The sequence below is a fragment of the Dipteris shenzhenensis genome, chromosome 26, assembly GCF_047967505.1.
Source record: "Dipteris shenzhenensis isolate YYH24624 ecotype China chromosome 26, Dip_SZ_1.0, whole genome shotgun sequence".
Lineage (NCBI taxonomy): Eukaryota > Viridiplantae > Streptophyta > Polypodiopsida > Gleicheniales > Dipteridaceae > Dipteris > Dipteris shenzhenensis.
Window position 1 is genome coordinate 14,289,185 of NC_141621.1, and position 17,260 is coordinate 14,306,444.

At 42.4% G+C, this 17,260-nt stretch overlaps 1 protein-coding gene across 1 annotated transcript; it reads right to left on the minus strand.

Moving 5' to 3' along the window:
- Nucleotides 1-5,064: 5,064 nt before the first annotated feature.
- Nucleotides 5,065-11,710, minus strand: LOC147884711 (kiwellin-like). Its single transcript, XM_087397206.1, has 3 exons — nucleotides 11,653-11,710; nucleotides 9,184-9,243; nucleotides 5,065-5,678 (listed from the first exon to the last, which is right to left on the minus strand). Exons 1-3 carry the CDS (start codon nucleotides 11,708-11,710, stop codon nucleotides 5,065-5,067), a joined length of 732 nt encoding a protein of 243 aa, XP_087253332.1.
- Between the last annotated feature and the right edge of the window lie 5,550 nt (nucleotides 11,711-17,260).

Sequence of the window (17,260 nt, forward strand, 5' to 3'; positions counted from 1 at the left end):
GCTGCAAGTTGTATATTCATGCCTATGAGTCTCACTATATACGCATGTCAAAAGCTTTTATTGATTTGCTTTCTCTTCATCAAGATCCTAGGTATTCATTTGCCTCTAGGTATTCATTTGCCTCATATAAAGTTGCAAACATATCTCATGCCTTTTTTAATGTTTTCATTGTATTTAACTATCCAAGCACAACATCTTGTACATTTTGCTTTCTCAAATGGTAATTGTATTTGTCCTTCCTATCCCATTTAAATTGTGCATGTGAAATACATTGTGTCTATGAAATACATGTTTCTTGTAGTTGACATGATTTGGGTGTCAAATGACTTGTATACATACCCGAGGTCAAAAAGTGATGTTTTGGACTAACAGCACAAGAAAAGATACAAAATTGATTAGAATTATCTCAATAATGTAACTTCCAATATGTGTCATTAGTAATCAAAAGAAAGTGAAGTGTCACTTCAAAACGTGGGATTGCATCACATACACAACAATTCTTCTGCATTCAAAATGGGTTTTATTTTCCTACAATCAAAACATCCACATTGCTTGAAATTATACTTAATAACATTAATACCACTTCACCCATATGTGGGAGAACCCAAGTATCATTTGAAAGCATAGGATTGCATAATACATAGAGAAATATTACCACATTACTGTCAGCTCACCCATATGTCAAGAAACCCAAGTGTCATTTGAAAGCATAGGATTTCATAATACATAGAGCAATATTACCATATTCAAAATGGGACTTCTTCTCACAAGTATCACCAAGCTCTCATCAAAATGGTCTTTTAAATCATATTCTACTCCTCTTGGCACTCATCATCAACAAAGTAAATGCGAGCTCGTGACCTATCTGAATGCCTCTCATCATATCTTCTTTTAGTTGACATGAATCTTGCCATTTCTTCTGCATAGCATGGTAACAAACTACAATCAAACATACATTTGAAACCATAGTAAGTCAAAACGTTAAAGACACAATAACAACAATCCAAAAATATCCAAATGTCATCAAAGAAAGATCTAAGTTCGGTACCATACTAATCATCATATGGATTTGTGATGGGGTCCACTCTATCTTCATCCCCATCACCATCATGCTCTGACCTCACCCGTTTCCCGGAATGGTCTGCTACAAGTGGCTCAACAATAGTAGCCATAATACTGCTATCTGAATCAAAAGAAAAACAAGGTCTACCAGTAGCCTGACAAGCACGCATGAGAGGAGCTGTGCCACAACCCATCTCTAAAACCAATCCTCCTGGAACACATAAGAGAGACAAAAGGCACCCAACAAAGTAGCAACATCGCTCAAGTCCACCTCGAGCCATCTGAGAAGACATAGGCACTATTGTCCTCTCACTGAGAGGCACATAGTGAGTCCATAAATTAGATAGCGGATCAATGGAAAGGTTTTGAAATAGTGGAACACTCTCTTCCAAATAAATTGATGGAGTCTTCTTAGCTCTACATACTAGAGCCAACATAGATGACTGCATCTGTGAATCATGCATAGAGAACCACATACCAAAGAATGACCTTAGCCAACAAGTATCATAGCATGAAAGACTACATGTGACCACACATATGGAACAAAAATGAATTATATGATTTTACCATCAAAACCTAGCATGCATACTACATGTAACATGGCATCTATCAATCCCACATAAAGAAACACGTTAAAAAGTTCATGAATGTAGCATTACAACACACCATGCATGGAATTGTAGCATACCTTAAGAGTTATACCATGGTATTTACAATATCCATGTGGAAGCTTGTCATGAATGACTACACGTCTGACAACTTCCAAGCCTTGAACAAATGCAAAGCACTCCATCCACGAAATACAGTGTCCTACAATCAAATGCTACAATCAAATGACACTATCTCATACAAGAAAAATGGGAATAGAGGACATATAACAACAATAGTGCTAGATATTGAACCTTACCTGCCATAGGACATATAACTGCTAGCCAACCACTATCTGATAATGAAGCTGCTGCAACGGCAAGCCCATAATGCACATGGTCCTCCAATAAGAGGTTCCAAACTGGGATGGGTTCTCTCTTATCAAGTGGAAATCCAGTGGGAAAGTCAACCAATATAAAATCCCCAGCCCACTTAATCTTCTTACCCAACCGCATGTAGTCTCGATCAGGGCTAACTACATTCATGAAAAACTCATGCAAAATAGTATACTTTTCATTTTTCTTGGACTGTGAAAAGTCCATGCCCATGGTTATGTAATCACCCACCATACAAGCATATAATGGAGTGATACCACGAGTCGATAGACTATCTGGTGACTGTGCCTTATGAAATACATAATGTTGTACCAACTTTGTGATAGATTGTGAACCTACATGGAAATTTTTTATCAAACACAACCAAAGGAAATTTTGAAACACCGATAGTAAGAACAAAAATAAACTAGAACCTTACTTGCATGCTCCATTTGATCCTTATCTTGCCTTGGTGGACTAGATGGCTCCTCATCTAAATGGATAGGAAAGAATAACATTAGTATACTATTCCAAACCCTCATCATAAACAACATTAAAAACTCAACATGTATGTATATTTCTTACCTTTCTTTTGAGCTTGTTCTTGTTTTTGTTCTTGTGTTTTTGTTTTTCTAGAGCTTCCCCCCATTTTATCCTTACTTTCTTCAATGTCCTTAGATGAGGCATATTTCTTGTGAAAGTCTCTCTCACACACCAAGACTTGTCCCTTGGGGAAGTCTATCCACCAAGGACAATTTGCAAGTTCCCATTGAGAGTGATTGTGCATGCCAGGAGGATACATACAAGCAGCATGACCAATTTCCACCCAACTCTTGCACAAATTTGGAATCTCTAAGATCTTTCTCTCTCTTGCCAAATGAGCAAGATACCTACAAATCAACAATCACTAATTATTTGGACCTCCTATATAAAGAAAGATTCACAAAAAATTTGAGACAAATAAAAATGATTGTCAAGTTCAATGTTGTTATAAGCTTCACAAAACATATAGAAAAGCACCATCATTAAAACTAAAAGGGACCAACCTGACCCTGTGAGCAGCCATGTCCAACTCAGAGAGACCGTCTGCTTTCTTTCCTCCGTTACTCTCAATCTTTGAATCCTTTGATCGTAGAGCTAAGAACAAATGCTTTCTTCCTTCTAATTTTATGTCCTCCATGTACTGTTGCATTGTGTAATCTTTTGGTGTCTCTAAAGGAACGCCCATGGTTGTTACAATCCTCAAGTCATCAAGAAATTTCAAAGCCTGGGTCTCTACTTTCTCAAGAAATATCTCTCTATTAATCCATCTACACAAGTGAAAAACATAGTGTTCACACAACTAAGACTTATGGCACTTCTATAATACATACAAACACTGCAAAATAAGTTTATTTATGAAAGGAACAACTCACCCTCTATACTCCACATCCCCCACAGGCATGAAATACATATCCCTCATTGGTTTAGTAGCCTCCAACAAGGAAAGAAAAATGATTTTTTTCTCCAATCTCAAATCAGACTTTGCTATGAGTTGCAGCTTCTCCAAAGTTACACAAGAGTCCAGACCATCAAATCGCAAGGCAAATAACTTTTCCAACCAGGCCTCACCCAAGCCTGGATCTATGCAATTCAAAAGCTATCCAAGCATTGCATGTTAGATGCATAAAATGATTAAAAAATGTAACAACAAGAAGAATTAAACCCTCACCTTTCCCATCCTGTCAGCAATTCTCTTTTGAATCAGGATGCGTTGCTTTCCTTCAGCTTCTGTTCTTTGGTCTATAGGCATCTTTGTGGATATCTTATCAATTGCTTTTTTAAGCTCTGTATTGTACTCAACCTACACAAAAGATTTCCTTTTATAGAAAGAAAAGGAATGAAAGAGAATAAGCACCAAGAGAAGTGTAGCATTAAACCTGAAAGACCAATCTTGCAAGATAGCCTCTTGTCAATGGAAACCAGGGCCTTTTTCCTTTACTCTCATGAGCCCTCCAGTTCTCTATGGATTTCACTTCATTAGGAGACAATGATTTCATAAATATCGTAGGATCACACTCACAAATGTTGTGTGCATTTATAAGTGTGTCTTGGAGGCTAGGTTTGACGATGGCATGCTCATTCATACTACAAGATACATCAAAAGATTAGTTCGTTTGTACAAAATAAAAATAATGAAGGTAAAGAATTATACAAGACAAAATAATGGAAGAAAAAAAGGTATCAAAGTACTTACGAATTCATGCACTGTAGGCTAGCCAATAGAGCAATCTCACTTATTTTTCTAGGATCAATTATTGTGCAAACCACTCTTATGTGTCGTTTTTTGTTTGTAGGAAAGATATCCTTTATAACACTCATCCAAGCAGTAGTCCTATGATTTCCCTCCCAAACAAAAAACATTCTTCTTGACATAAATTTAAATTCATGACTTGATAGCAAGTCATTCTCAAACTCTTCATCAACATCTCTCCAAGTGGGAGACCACCTCTCCATCATATCATCTGTCAGTACTACCTCCTCTCCATCACTTTTGCAAACGGACACTATGAAAGATCCTTTCTCTGAAAAGTAGCCCTCCACTTGGAATGCGCTTTTTAGTGAAGACACATCATCACGTAGTCCTCGTACTCGTGCATAGGGGATCAACCTACATAATGGAATGCGAGGACTTTGCTTTTGAAAATTAGCATAAAATCATAATCAACATTGCATGGTTGATCAAAGCCTTTTAGCTAATTACCATGAACCTATGTACACTAGCATATTGAGACCGTATACCTAGCCTAGTCTAACAAAACTATTCCCAAGATTCTCTTAGAGTTCTCACTCTGAGGTTAGAGTTATGAAAAGAGCGTTACAAAAGTCATAAGAGTGTCACTTGTAAGTACGTATTCAAAGAAAAATCACAAGACAGAACGTTGTCTTTTGAAAAATATGAAGATTTATATACTTTTTGGATCGCCAAGTTATTCATATCCGCTGTCGTTGGTCTCGTGATTGCTATCTTCTTCTTCTCTCCGGCCTGGCGAAGGCAGAATCAAGCGTCTGCCCAAGTGATGCTCATCATTCCATAGTTGGAGTCATTCTCAGATACTCCTAGCGCCTTCCACACTGCAGCTGAAGCATCTACATCATTGTAAGGGCAGGGAGGCTGGTAGTCGTGATCGCTGTCGCAGCCGTTGACGGAGTCGCACTCGTCCACTACCTTTGCCAATACGCTCTTCCCATTCCCAGAGATCTTGATCTTCTTATTGCATCGACTGCCACCGTTGTACCAACCTGTGGACAGAGCCACCACGAGCTCGGAATCGTTGTGGAATTTTCCGTCGCATTCTGAAGCAGCGCCACCGTCTCCTCCGCTCTCAAAGCTGTTTAAGGTGAGAATGCCCTTGGTGCTAGATGAGACGGGGGGCGAACAGTGATATTGGGGGTACTTTTTCCCGGAGACACAGCAGTCGGAGGAGTCTTGGGTATTGCAAGAGTGGCCTGTGCCCACAAGGTTGGAGGACACCTTACAAGAGCCAGAGGGTGTAGGCGATGATGTACTACTACAAATGTGCGTCCCGACACCCGGATCGTCACCGCATTTGCCACTCATACAGGCCAGCTGCCCCTGGCAGTCATTATCGCTGGAACATGATCCTCCACAACCTTTCAGGGCGACAACGACATGCAGGAGGAGGCAAGAAGCAAGGGCAAGGAGGAAGAGGCGGTGCTGGACTAGGGCCATTGAGATAGGATCTTGAAATGGTCGAGGAGGAGGAGGGAATTGCTGAGATGGAAGGCAAGGCGAAGAAGGAAGCTACAGGCAACTGGATAATGTTGTGGTGAGACGAGGGAAAGATGGTTTTATAAGGTGGGTGGTGGAAGTTGGAAGGCTCCGTGGGAGTCACGTTGTTGATGGACTTCGAAGCTTGAGTGGTAAAGTAGAAGGAGGCCGACCATGGTTGGCCAGTGGCAATTACGTTTCAACTTTAAACGTGCGTTCACGTGGTCAACATTCAAACGCCTCCAACGTTGAACTTTCATTGCTATAGAAAAAACGTTTGGTAGTAAGAAATGCGGAGTTAGTGAACAACCTTCGTTTTGTTCTCACACGGCTAATTTCAAAATTAGCTTCAAGCATTGAATAGAGCACTTAATGTAGGTCCAAGTACTTGAAGCGAGCTGTGGGTTGTGGCTCTGAGAAATCACTTGACCATCAATGATCACATCAACCACAGGTACATCATCACCAACATCTATATCTACCTTTTGAACAACAGGATTGGCACTTTTCTTCTTTTTCTTCTTTGACACACTTGTGTTGCTAGTTTTCCCCATTCCTTCCGTAGTTTTGGAGATAAAGCAAGTAATTGACCAAAGGTGATATGAGCTTCCTTTTCTTTAAGGTCGGACAACAAGTCATAGCTTCCAATTCCTTGTCCTAAAGGAAAGTCTGACTGGCTAATTCTCCTTCTAGATGCCTTCTTTTTCTTACTACGGTGTTCCTCTTCCTGATGTTCCTCATCTACTTCTTCCTTGCTTTCTTCTTCTTCTTCTCTCGCTTTACCACGCCCCCGTTTAGCCATCATTACCTCTCTTTCCTCATCCCCTGAAGAAGCTTCTAACAAGGATACTTGTTTTTCTTCTTTCTTTCTCAATCTAGGACACTCGGGGCGATAGTGACCTTTTTCATTACATTCATAGCAAGTGACCCCACTCCTATCTCGAGGCCTATCTTCACTCTTTGGTGCTCTAGGTTGTCGTGCATTAACCAAATGTAATTTCAAATCAGCAAACTCTGCCATCAATTGGGAGATATTATGATCTAACTTAGAGGACTTTGGTACTTGAGGAGTACCCATTACCTCCACCTTAGAAGTTGAAGCTGTTGAAGACACAAAAGAGGATTCAAGCTTTAGAGAACCTTCTTTCTTGGTTGCAATGCGAAGCGCCTCCACATATGTTGTTGGATCTTTACTCATTACCGAACACGAGGCTCCAAAGCCATAACAAATTTGCTCATCTTTAAGTGCTCCATCCCTGAGAGACTTTGAGGGGCCGATGATGCCAATGCCACAGCTCGCAAAGCTGCCCTTTCATACTTTGTCCATAAAGTTTCATATAGGATTGCCACCGCAGAGACCAACTCACCCTCTCCTTGACAAAACCGGTCCAACTGCAACATCAAAGCATTTGGCGACTCCACTGCCCCAAATCTCTGCTTCATTGCTGCCACCACTTGGTCCCAGTCCTCCTTGGTAGAGTCCGGCAAGGTCTCATGCCAACTCAAGGCTACACCTTCAAGAAAATCAGGTAGAATCTCTGCCCGATCCTTCATGGACCATCCAGAAAGCCGGCATCCTCGAACAAAATCCCGAAGATAAGACTCCGAGTCTTCCCCTTGGGTCCCTCGAAACACTGAAATCTTCACCATGATGAAACACAAAAAGGAGACACCAAGATCCAAATAATATCCCAAACAAGATCTGAACAAGATCTCACAGAGCCTTAGTATACCAAGACCAACTTATTATGCATAACCACTTGTTAAAAACCCTCCACAATGTGATCCTCAACAAAATCTTTAAAAATAAGTGACCAACCTGCACCATGAAAACATTGTGTATACATGCATTCTAGAATCACCCTTCTCACAATAGGAAGTGCACATAAAAGCTTCAAGATATTGTAATCTTCATCATTTGCATAGCAAAAGAAGTCAAAAGCATAGTCAAAAACTACCCAAAGACTCAACTCTTCTTCACACCAAGCTGCCAGTGCATGGATCAATCCCCAATTTATCATTATGCCTGCTGCCGGTGTTGTCGATTCACCAACATATTCAACAATGCAAACATAAAGGATATGATCATGGTGACTGTGCGAATAGCTTGAGCATCACCTTCACAATGTTCAAGTTCTCTTAATCGGGTTGCAATCTCTTCTAACGGAGTTCTTCCAGGCATCTTCTTTATCTCATACAAACACATGCCTCTTCTAGGCATAACATGCAATCAAGTACACCCGAGACCGTTTAGTAAGGTGGGATGAATCCAATACCAAACGTACCCGGCGTCTCCACCAAAAGATGTGACATGAAGTTGGGGGTAATAAACTTCACGCACCTCTTCACTTCCTGCAGCATTCGAACTGACTGCCAAAGATACTTATCATTGAGAATGAGACATTAGAAAGAAGCTTTTATGCCAAGATACCACACCATACTTTCCTCCCTTAGATGAGAATGAAGATGGTAACATCCCAAGTGATGTTGTAGTCAAGCATAGGGAGAAGGAAAGGATCAGCAGAGGCCATAATCTCAGTGAGCCGGTTTGCACCAAAGAGAAGAGCGATACATTGTTGAAAGAAGATCTTGCGGCTCAACATGACATGAACTAATATATATCGAGGAGTTTGAAGGGGCTGATTAGGTCGGATGGGTAGATTCCGAGGAAACATTGCACCTCCTTCATAGACACCTTTATACTTAGCTCAAAATACTCTACAAACTGTCATTAGACACAGAGGCCTATAACTTTCAGTAGAGACATGATATCAAAGATTCAAGCACACAAGGAGGTGCGTCTTGAGATGGGCTTCGCGCTGATATAAGTTTCATTGAAAACAGACAGACGGTTGAAGAGATATGGACAGTTTACTGGAAGGGGGTAAAAACTATCATGAAAACAGACTGTCAAACACAGAGACTCATAACTTTTTGCAACAGTATCTAATTCAAGATCTGATTATATAAGAACATGCGCCTTGAAGAGAGCTTCGCGCTGATATAAATTTCATTACAATCGGACTATCGAGCATAAAGTTATGAGAAAAACACTAACAGGGGGTCAAACTGTCATGAAAATTACCCTCCACCCAGGCTAATTTCGCCTGAGCAAGATGCTCCCTCAAGACTCAATTTCATCAACGATCCATCCCTCATGGATTTTGCCTAGAAGAGGGGAAGAAGTTTGCATAGTGGCTCGGGAAACAAATGGACCATGTGTACACAGTGAGCAGCCGAATAGAAAGAACTTTTAAGGCTTTGAAAGAAAGAAAAGGGAAGAGACACTCAAGAGAGAGAGAACCTGAAGTGACCTTCATTACAAATAGAGTGAGAATCCACCTCAACACTACAAACACAAGGGAGAAGAAGAGGTTTCATACATACAAGAGGGAGCGAAAGCTCCAAGACTACTCATAGAGAGAGAATAAACTAGAGAGAGAAGGACTCAAGAGTCTACATAAGAGAATATCTACAAGAGGAAGAGAAGGCTCATGGAAGAGGCTTGGGGAGACTAGAACTATAGCAACATAAGGCCCAATGGTGGAAGAGATTTTGCTAAACAAGGGAGAGGAGGGCTCCTTTTATAGAGATTTTGTTACCCTCCTTCACCCATTTACAATTGCTTCCTGTAGATTCCTTTCCCCATCAATCACATAAGCACGTATGTCACCATCCATGTCCTTTTTGGCTACTCTTGCCATGTGTCCCATCAAAAGATGCTCAAGACTCTTAAAATATTGAGAAAGTCAAGAGTCTCCTCACATGGAGCCCATAGGGACCCTCTCTTTTCCACATGTCCACATCCTCCTTATTCCACATAGGAATTCTAGAAGGATTCCTCTTGACTTCACACTCCTCCACATGCCTTCCACACGCTTGGCATGTGGCCTCTCTTATATTATTGGAACACATGGACATGAGCCCACCTCTTTATATGACTCACTCTTCCTATTTTCTAAAAAACTCATAATATCCCATACACAAATAACTCTCACCCCATACCAAGGTATTTATACTTCATACCTATGGTATTTACAATGAGCCATTCCACTCATCCTCTCAATCCCATACAATATCATAGAAAATAGAAATAAGTGAGAGCCACTAGGCTATCACTTGATACTCAAACTCTTATCAAACATAGAGAAGAACAATACCAATGCCAAATTAAAAATATCAATTTTTGGCATCACAGTACATGGCACAACAACATTTAAGAACTCTCAGCTTTCAGTGCTCGAGCAGATGTGAAGAACACTAAGCTATGGCATGAGAGGTTTGGTCATCTAAACCTTAGGTCTTTGAAGGAGATGCATAAAAGTGGAATGATTGCAGACCTACCAAAAATTTGAGATCTGCCCGATGTATGTGAAGCTTGCCTGATGGGCAAGAAGCATCAGCAACCCTTTCCTAAAGAGGCCAGCAAAGAAAAGGCTCCTCTAGAGCTCATTCACTCGGACCTTTGTGGAAAGATGGAGACAGAAGCTTTGGGTGGTTCCTTATACTTCATGACACTGATCGACGACTACAGTAGAAGGATATGGATATACTTCCTGAAGACAAAAGACAAGGCTTTCAGTAGGTTCAAGGAATGGCATGTAATGGTCGAGAAAGAATCGGGGAGGAATGTGAAGAAGCTGAGATCAGACAGAGGTAGAGAGTTCACATCGACTGAATTCGAAAGTTACTACAAAAGTCATGGAATCAAGAGGCAGAAACCCCCGCCACATACATCACAGCAAAATGGAGTAGCAGAATGCAAGATGCGCGTCATCTATGAAATGGGTGTTGAGAGTTGTGGTGCCATGAGCACATGTAGAGCAAAGGTATGAGCAAAGGATAAGCTGCCACATGGCATGGAGGAGATATCCCACATGTGAGCAAGCAAAATGGATGTAAGTACCCTCACCTATAAAAGGGAGGTTCATTTGAAGTAATATCAATCAAGCACTTTGCACTATCTCAAGATTCTCTTTATGAGTCCAAGCTAATCTATCTTGGAACCTAATTGACTTGAGATACATGTCATGAGCACTCTCTTCATCATGTTTCCACATAGGTTCCATCCAGGCTTAGAGTGCTCCACAGATCCTGAGGCACACATGTTTTGTCATGGTATCAGAGCATAGGTTTAGCTCTCCTAGTTTAGCTTATTAGTAGTTCACTAGGATTGCTCCCATTCCTAGATTAGTTTCAGAATGTAAGATTAGTTTTAGATCTAGAGAGTTCTTTAGAGTGTTTCGTGAATAGTGAGAGACATCTAGATTCATTCTTCTTGTGAAAGAATTCCGTCCATGAGAGTTGAAGATTTCCGTTCAATTGTTTTGTGAGAGTTCCATTGTGAAAAAGAGAGAGCTCTTGTGAGTCCACTCTTTGTGCTGAGAGAGAGAGATAGAGAGGTGAAGGTTTTTAGTCTGAGTGATAGCGCTCCTTTCAACAAGCAAGACAGCGCTCCTTCCAATGAGCAACAAACTCTGCAGCTCCCCATCTCCAAGAGCAAGCTATCAAGTGCCTCCATAGATTGCTCTCCATTGACGTGCTGCAGCACGACCTCTACTGAACCAACCTCCTACAGTATCTCTTGGCAGCTCCATGCACACGGGCTAGCTCCAGCTTCCAAATCTTTAACTGTTGTGACACAAAAGCCATCTCCTACGAGCAACGCTTTGCAGTCGACCGCCCTGCACACACAAGATCTGATGCTCAGCCCGAACAACTCCCAAGCAGCTTCTATAGTGCTCTAGCCTAGCCCAGCGTGCCATCTATGACCTCAACGACCTCTCCAAACGTTGCCAACAGTCGCCATCAGCACATTAGCAGCCCGACCTTCATCAACAGAGCCTCCTCAATGACCTGCGACACCTTCTGCAGCAACGAAGGCTCCATTCAACTCCAACAAACAGCGCGCCATGGCTCATATCAACGAGATGCTCCTGCAAATAGGCAGCCAACAGCCAACTAAATGACTGCAAAGCTCCAGCGACTCCAACAAGCGACTCCAGCAAGGCAGCCGATAGAGTAAGAGTGGCTCAATAGCTCCTCCAACGTGAGCTCCTAGTAGTTGCCGCCAACGACATCAAATACCTCCTATGCATCAAACTTGGCTCCAATGTCCTCGCCTCCATCGGCAACCGACGGACTCTCCACGACCTTTAGTAGCGAAACTTCAGCTCTGTATCAAAGGCACTCCAAGGCTCCAAGATTCTCGTCTACTGGCTCCAACGAGCCACAATGCCATAGCCAATGACCACCGACAAGCTTTCGTCAACGAAACGTCGCCTTCTCCGAATCTCCACCGCGTCGATCGTCGTAGCAGATTCCAAGTTTCTCTCTCATTTTTCCTAAGGTTTCTACAAGAGACACGTGGCAGTAGATGGAGAAGACACGTGGCAAGATAAGATGTAGCTATGGTTAAATGTAACTTAGCTTGGTCAATGGTTAAGTAAACCCAAGTCTGGTCAACTCAACCCACACTAACCCATGGTTAGATTAAGTTCAGGGTTAGTTAAAGTGCCACCTAAGCACTTAGCACTCTTGTTAAGCACAGTTTGAATTCAGCATGTGAATCTCTGTGACACATCATCAAAGGCCCTCTTCTTCACAAAAGCTTCAACAAGCCATAACTTCCAATCCAGGAAGAATTTGGACATGCTCCAAAAAGGAAAAGGGATCGTCTTTTCAAGCTCCACGCACCTGTCATGTCAGAATTATTGTATGCAATTAGACACTGCCAATATTGAAAGTAATCAATTGGTAAGACCTTTGCAACGAATGGAAAAGCAACGCATGAATGCAGAAAGCATGCCAAAAGCACAAGTGCATGAGATGACCATAGCACGAAGCATGGCATTCACACATAAAGCATCTAGGCACATGGAAGAACAAAGCATCATGCAGGTAGCTACACCAAACAAAGAAGCAAACGAGTCATCATCAAGCCATGAGCCAAAAGGTGACATCAATGGAATGTATTGAAAAGCAAAAACCTTGCCAACCTTGCCTATGTTTTGTAATCAAGCCTGACCACCTGAGAGTAGCTATGAAAGCACCCAGGGGGGCTCATAGCTAGGCCCCCTACAGCTAGCCGATGACAAAACACCCTTAGCATCTCCATATTCTGCTTGCTAGCAACAACAAGGCCAGCTCCATGACTGTTGTTGACTCTATCCTACCGCTCTCGTAGGAAGAGCTGGGTATTCTATGTTGCAGGGTTCCGAGGCTTTTTGTCACCTACAGATATATTGGGATTGTCGTTGTAGTATATATGTAGCTTAGGACCTCGAGTCGTGTTCCGATGAGAGACGTAGGCTTAAGTGTGGTGAGTAAACATAATGCAAGCATGTGTAAAAGGCACATAAACCATTGTTGTTGGGGTAATGAAGGCTTTCGCCTTCATTGGGGGTTGTAGGGTTCAGGAGGAGTTTAAGGGTTCAGAAGGAGGTTCCAGGGTTTAGAAAGAGTTCAAGGTTTCAGAAGGAGGATCCAGGGTTTAGAAAGAGTTCAGGGTTAGAAAGAGTTTCAGGGTTTAGAAGGGGGTTGAAGGAGTCCAGGGTTAGAAGGAGGGTCCAAGGTTCAGAATAGAGTACATGGTGGAGAACTCGTCTCCCTCGTAGATCATGGAGTTTAAGGGTTTAGGAAAGCATAGGAGTGGGAGAGGAAGAAGGTGTAAGAGCATGGGTGAAGTAAGAGAGAGAGGAGGAAGGAGGAGGAGGGAAGAGGAGGAGGGAGAGGGAGGAGAGAGGAGGAGGAGGAGGAGGAAGGAGGAGGAGGAGGAGGAGGAGGGAGGAGGAGGGAGGAGGAGGAGGAGGAGGAGGAGGGAGAAGGGAGGAGGAGAGGGAGAGGATGGGTTGCAGGGTTGGAGGAGAGGGGAGAAGGGTTGCAAGGTTAGGACATGCTTTTGGACGTGCAGTGCAAGGAAGCATGGACACTTGAGACAAATGCTTGGAATACCAATGTAGACTCAACACAATGCCCCAAGAGTGTGGGCTTCATTCCATTATGGGGTATTTATACAAGTTGGAGAGCTTCTCTCTCTGCATGTAACACAAAGTCGTTACACAAAGTTGTTACACAAAGTTGTAACACAAAGTTGTAACACAAAGTTGTGTCACAAAGTTGTATCACAAAGTCGTAACACATTCTCTCTCTTCATGTAGAAGATGTAACACAAAGTTGTTACACAAAGTTGTTACACAAAGTTGTAACACAAAGTTGTAACACAAAGTTGTGTCACAAAGTTGTATCACAAAGTCGTAACACATTCTCTCTCTTCATGTAGACAAACTCGTAACACAAAGTTGTTACACAAAGTCGTAACATAAAGTTGTGTCTAGAAGTTGTAACACAAAGTTGTAACACAAAGTTGTATCACAAAGTTGTATCACCTTCTCTTTCTTCATAAGTTCATGTTGGCACAGAGTCAACATACTCCCGGATCCATTTTATTACCCGTCCTCGGGTTATGGCTTATTTTGATTTCAGAGTTGGGCTGCCATGTGCATAATTCAGTGGCTATTTAGCTTGTGTTATGCGAGTCATTCCTGCTATAATGCTTTTGCACCACACAATTTGTAGTCAATAGTCAAGAAACTTATCTCCTCTTAAGGAGGGGTAGATGACTATGATTGCCAGAGGGGATCTCGTTGCTGAGGTTGCGGATGCTGCCATCGAATCTTCTTGGGAAGAGGTTTAGCGGGGGTCTCGTTGTGGAGGATTGGTATAAAGGATGTTGGTCAAGAAGCTTGTCTCCACTTAAGGAGGGGTAGATGATTATGAATGTCAGAGGGGATCTCGTTGCTGAGGTTGCGGACGCTGCCATCGAATCTTCTTGGGAAGAGATTTGGCGGGGGTCTCGTTGTTGAGGCTGTCATTTCTTGCTATCTTGCATACATGTTGGATGCGATTGCACCCGTAGCATTGAGCTTGTAGATAATTAGTATGCAAGTTTGATATTTTTGCATATAGGAGACGGCTGTGATGTTTGGCGGGGGTCTCATTGCGGAGGCTGCAGACTCTGTTTCCAATTTATCTTGAGTTTTGGCATAGCTGTGTGTAGTGCGTGTGAATTCATTGCATGCTTTGAGAGTATGGAATGAAAGTGTGTGATACTATTTGTTATGCAATCTATTATGTGCCTATGCAAAATCATGTGAGTGCATGTGATGTGTCTAACTATATGCTTATTCGTGGGATTTGTTAGGGAAACTAAGACTCAAACATCCCTAATGTGCAAAAAACATGCGTATGCAATGAGTGTGCGTGTAAGAATCTAGTGCAAACTATATGTGCAAAAACGTGCATATGCGAGTGAGTGCTTGTGATACAATCTAATCCTAACTAAGGAAGACTTGGTTTCCCAAATCTTCGTTTTTGTCGGGGATGGCTCGCGTGTTGATGTAGTAGCGCTTTAGTCGGCTCCCGTTTATTGTTGTGTTGAATTGGACTCCATCTAGTGTTTCAAGTAGCACAGCTCCAATGGGATTCATCTTGCGTACTCGGTAGGGTCCTTGACCTAGATACTTCAGTTTTCCCTTGTGTACTTTGGCATTGTATAACAGGACTAAGTCGCCTTCCTTGATGTCTTTAGCTTTCAGATTCCTGTCAAACCATGCCTTTCTTCGACGTTTTTCTGTTGTCATGGCATGATAAGCGACTAGTCTTGTCTCTGTATGCGTCTCCAACTGACAGAGCCTTTCTTTCAAGGACTCATGATCACCCATGCGTTCCTGTATTGCGATGCGCAGGCTTGGTATTACAAATTCAAGTGGGACCACGGCTTCAAGGCCGTACACCAATTGAAAAGGTGTGTTCCCTGTACTGACCTTGAATGTGGTTCTGTATGCCCATAAGGCTGCATTCAGTTTCTCTGCCCAATCAGAACGCTGTGGTTCTACTACCTTGGTGAGGACATTGCATATGATTTTATTTGTGGATTCTGCTAGTCCATTCCCTTGGGGGTAGTAGGGTGTGCTTTTTCTATGAATGACCATGAAGCCAGACAAGAGTTCTTGGATTACCTCATTGACAAAATGTGTGCCTCTATCCGACACAATTTCAAGGGGGCATCCGAATCGGGTGATCACATGTTCATACAAGAATCTTGCTGTGCTTTTGGCATCTGCCTTTCTGACTGCCTTAGCTTCAGCCCATTTTGTAAAGTAATCAGTGGCCACAATGATGTAGCGTGCCTGTGTTCCTTTTGCTGCTGGATGTATGGGACCCACATAATCAATCCCCCATTTTTCAAATGGCTGTTGTGCAACAACTGTTGTTAGGGGATTGAAATCTTTGTGTTGTGGTTTAATAGTTCGTTGGCATACATCACAGCCTTTTACATATTCATAGGCATCTGCCCACAGTGTTGGCCACCAGTAGCCTGCGAGGAGAACTTTTCTTGCTGTGGCTTCCCCTTGGAAGTGTCCTCCTGCAATGCCTTCATGGACTTCACTCAGGATTGGCAGGATCTCATGAGGCATTACACATCTTCTTAATATCTGGTCCTTGCCCATCTTGTATAGTTGTCCTGCAATGAGTTGATATGGTGCAGCCTTTAGAATCAATTTTCTGGCATCTACTGCTTTCATGTCAGGGGGTGGTCTTCCTGCCATCAAGTACCCAATGATATCTCCACACCATTCTGGAACAGCATCTATTTGAAATAGTGTGGCATCTGGTAAGTCATCTTCTATTCCAGTGGCTTCTTCTCCTGTCTTGACTCGAGACATGTGATCGGCAATGTAGTGTTGGGCACCTTTGCGGACCACAATTTTGAAGTTGAATTCTTGCAGCAAGAGGAGCCATCTGGTTATTCTTCTGGTGGTACACGGACGGTTCACAAGATAAAGCAATGCTTGATGGTCGGTGTAGAAGACAAAATCATTTGCGAGTAGATAGTGCCGAAATTTCTTTACACTGTACACCATTGCGAGGGCTTCTCTTTCTGTGGTTGTATAGTTGATCTCTGCATCATTGAGTTGTCGACTGGCGAAGTAGACGGGGTAGTCTTTCTTATGTTCACCAGGTTGACAAAGCACACTCCCAATTGCATACTTGGATCCATCAGTATGAACATGAAAATCAATATCCCAATTGGGAGATAGAAGGATGGGTGCTGTGATTAGGCGCCACTTTAAAAGCTCAAAGGCTTGGTCGCACTCTTCGGTCCATAAGAACTCCACTAATAACTTGTAAAGTGGTCTAGCTATCATGGCATACCGCAATATAAATCTTCTATAATAGCCGGCATGTCCCATAAAGACCTGTACACCTTTGGAATTTGTAGGAGGAGGCAATTCCATGATGATCTTGATTTTGTCCATGTCAGTTGCAATCCCATGTTGAGAGACGATGTGTCCCAAAACAACTCCGTGGGTGACCATGAACTGGCATTTTGTTGGATTTAGGGAGATGCCATACTCCCTGCATTTGATTAGTACTTCTTCCAGACATTTGAAGTGGTCCT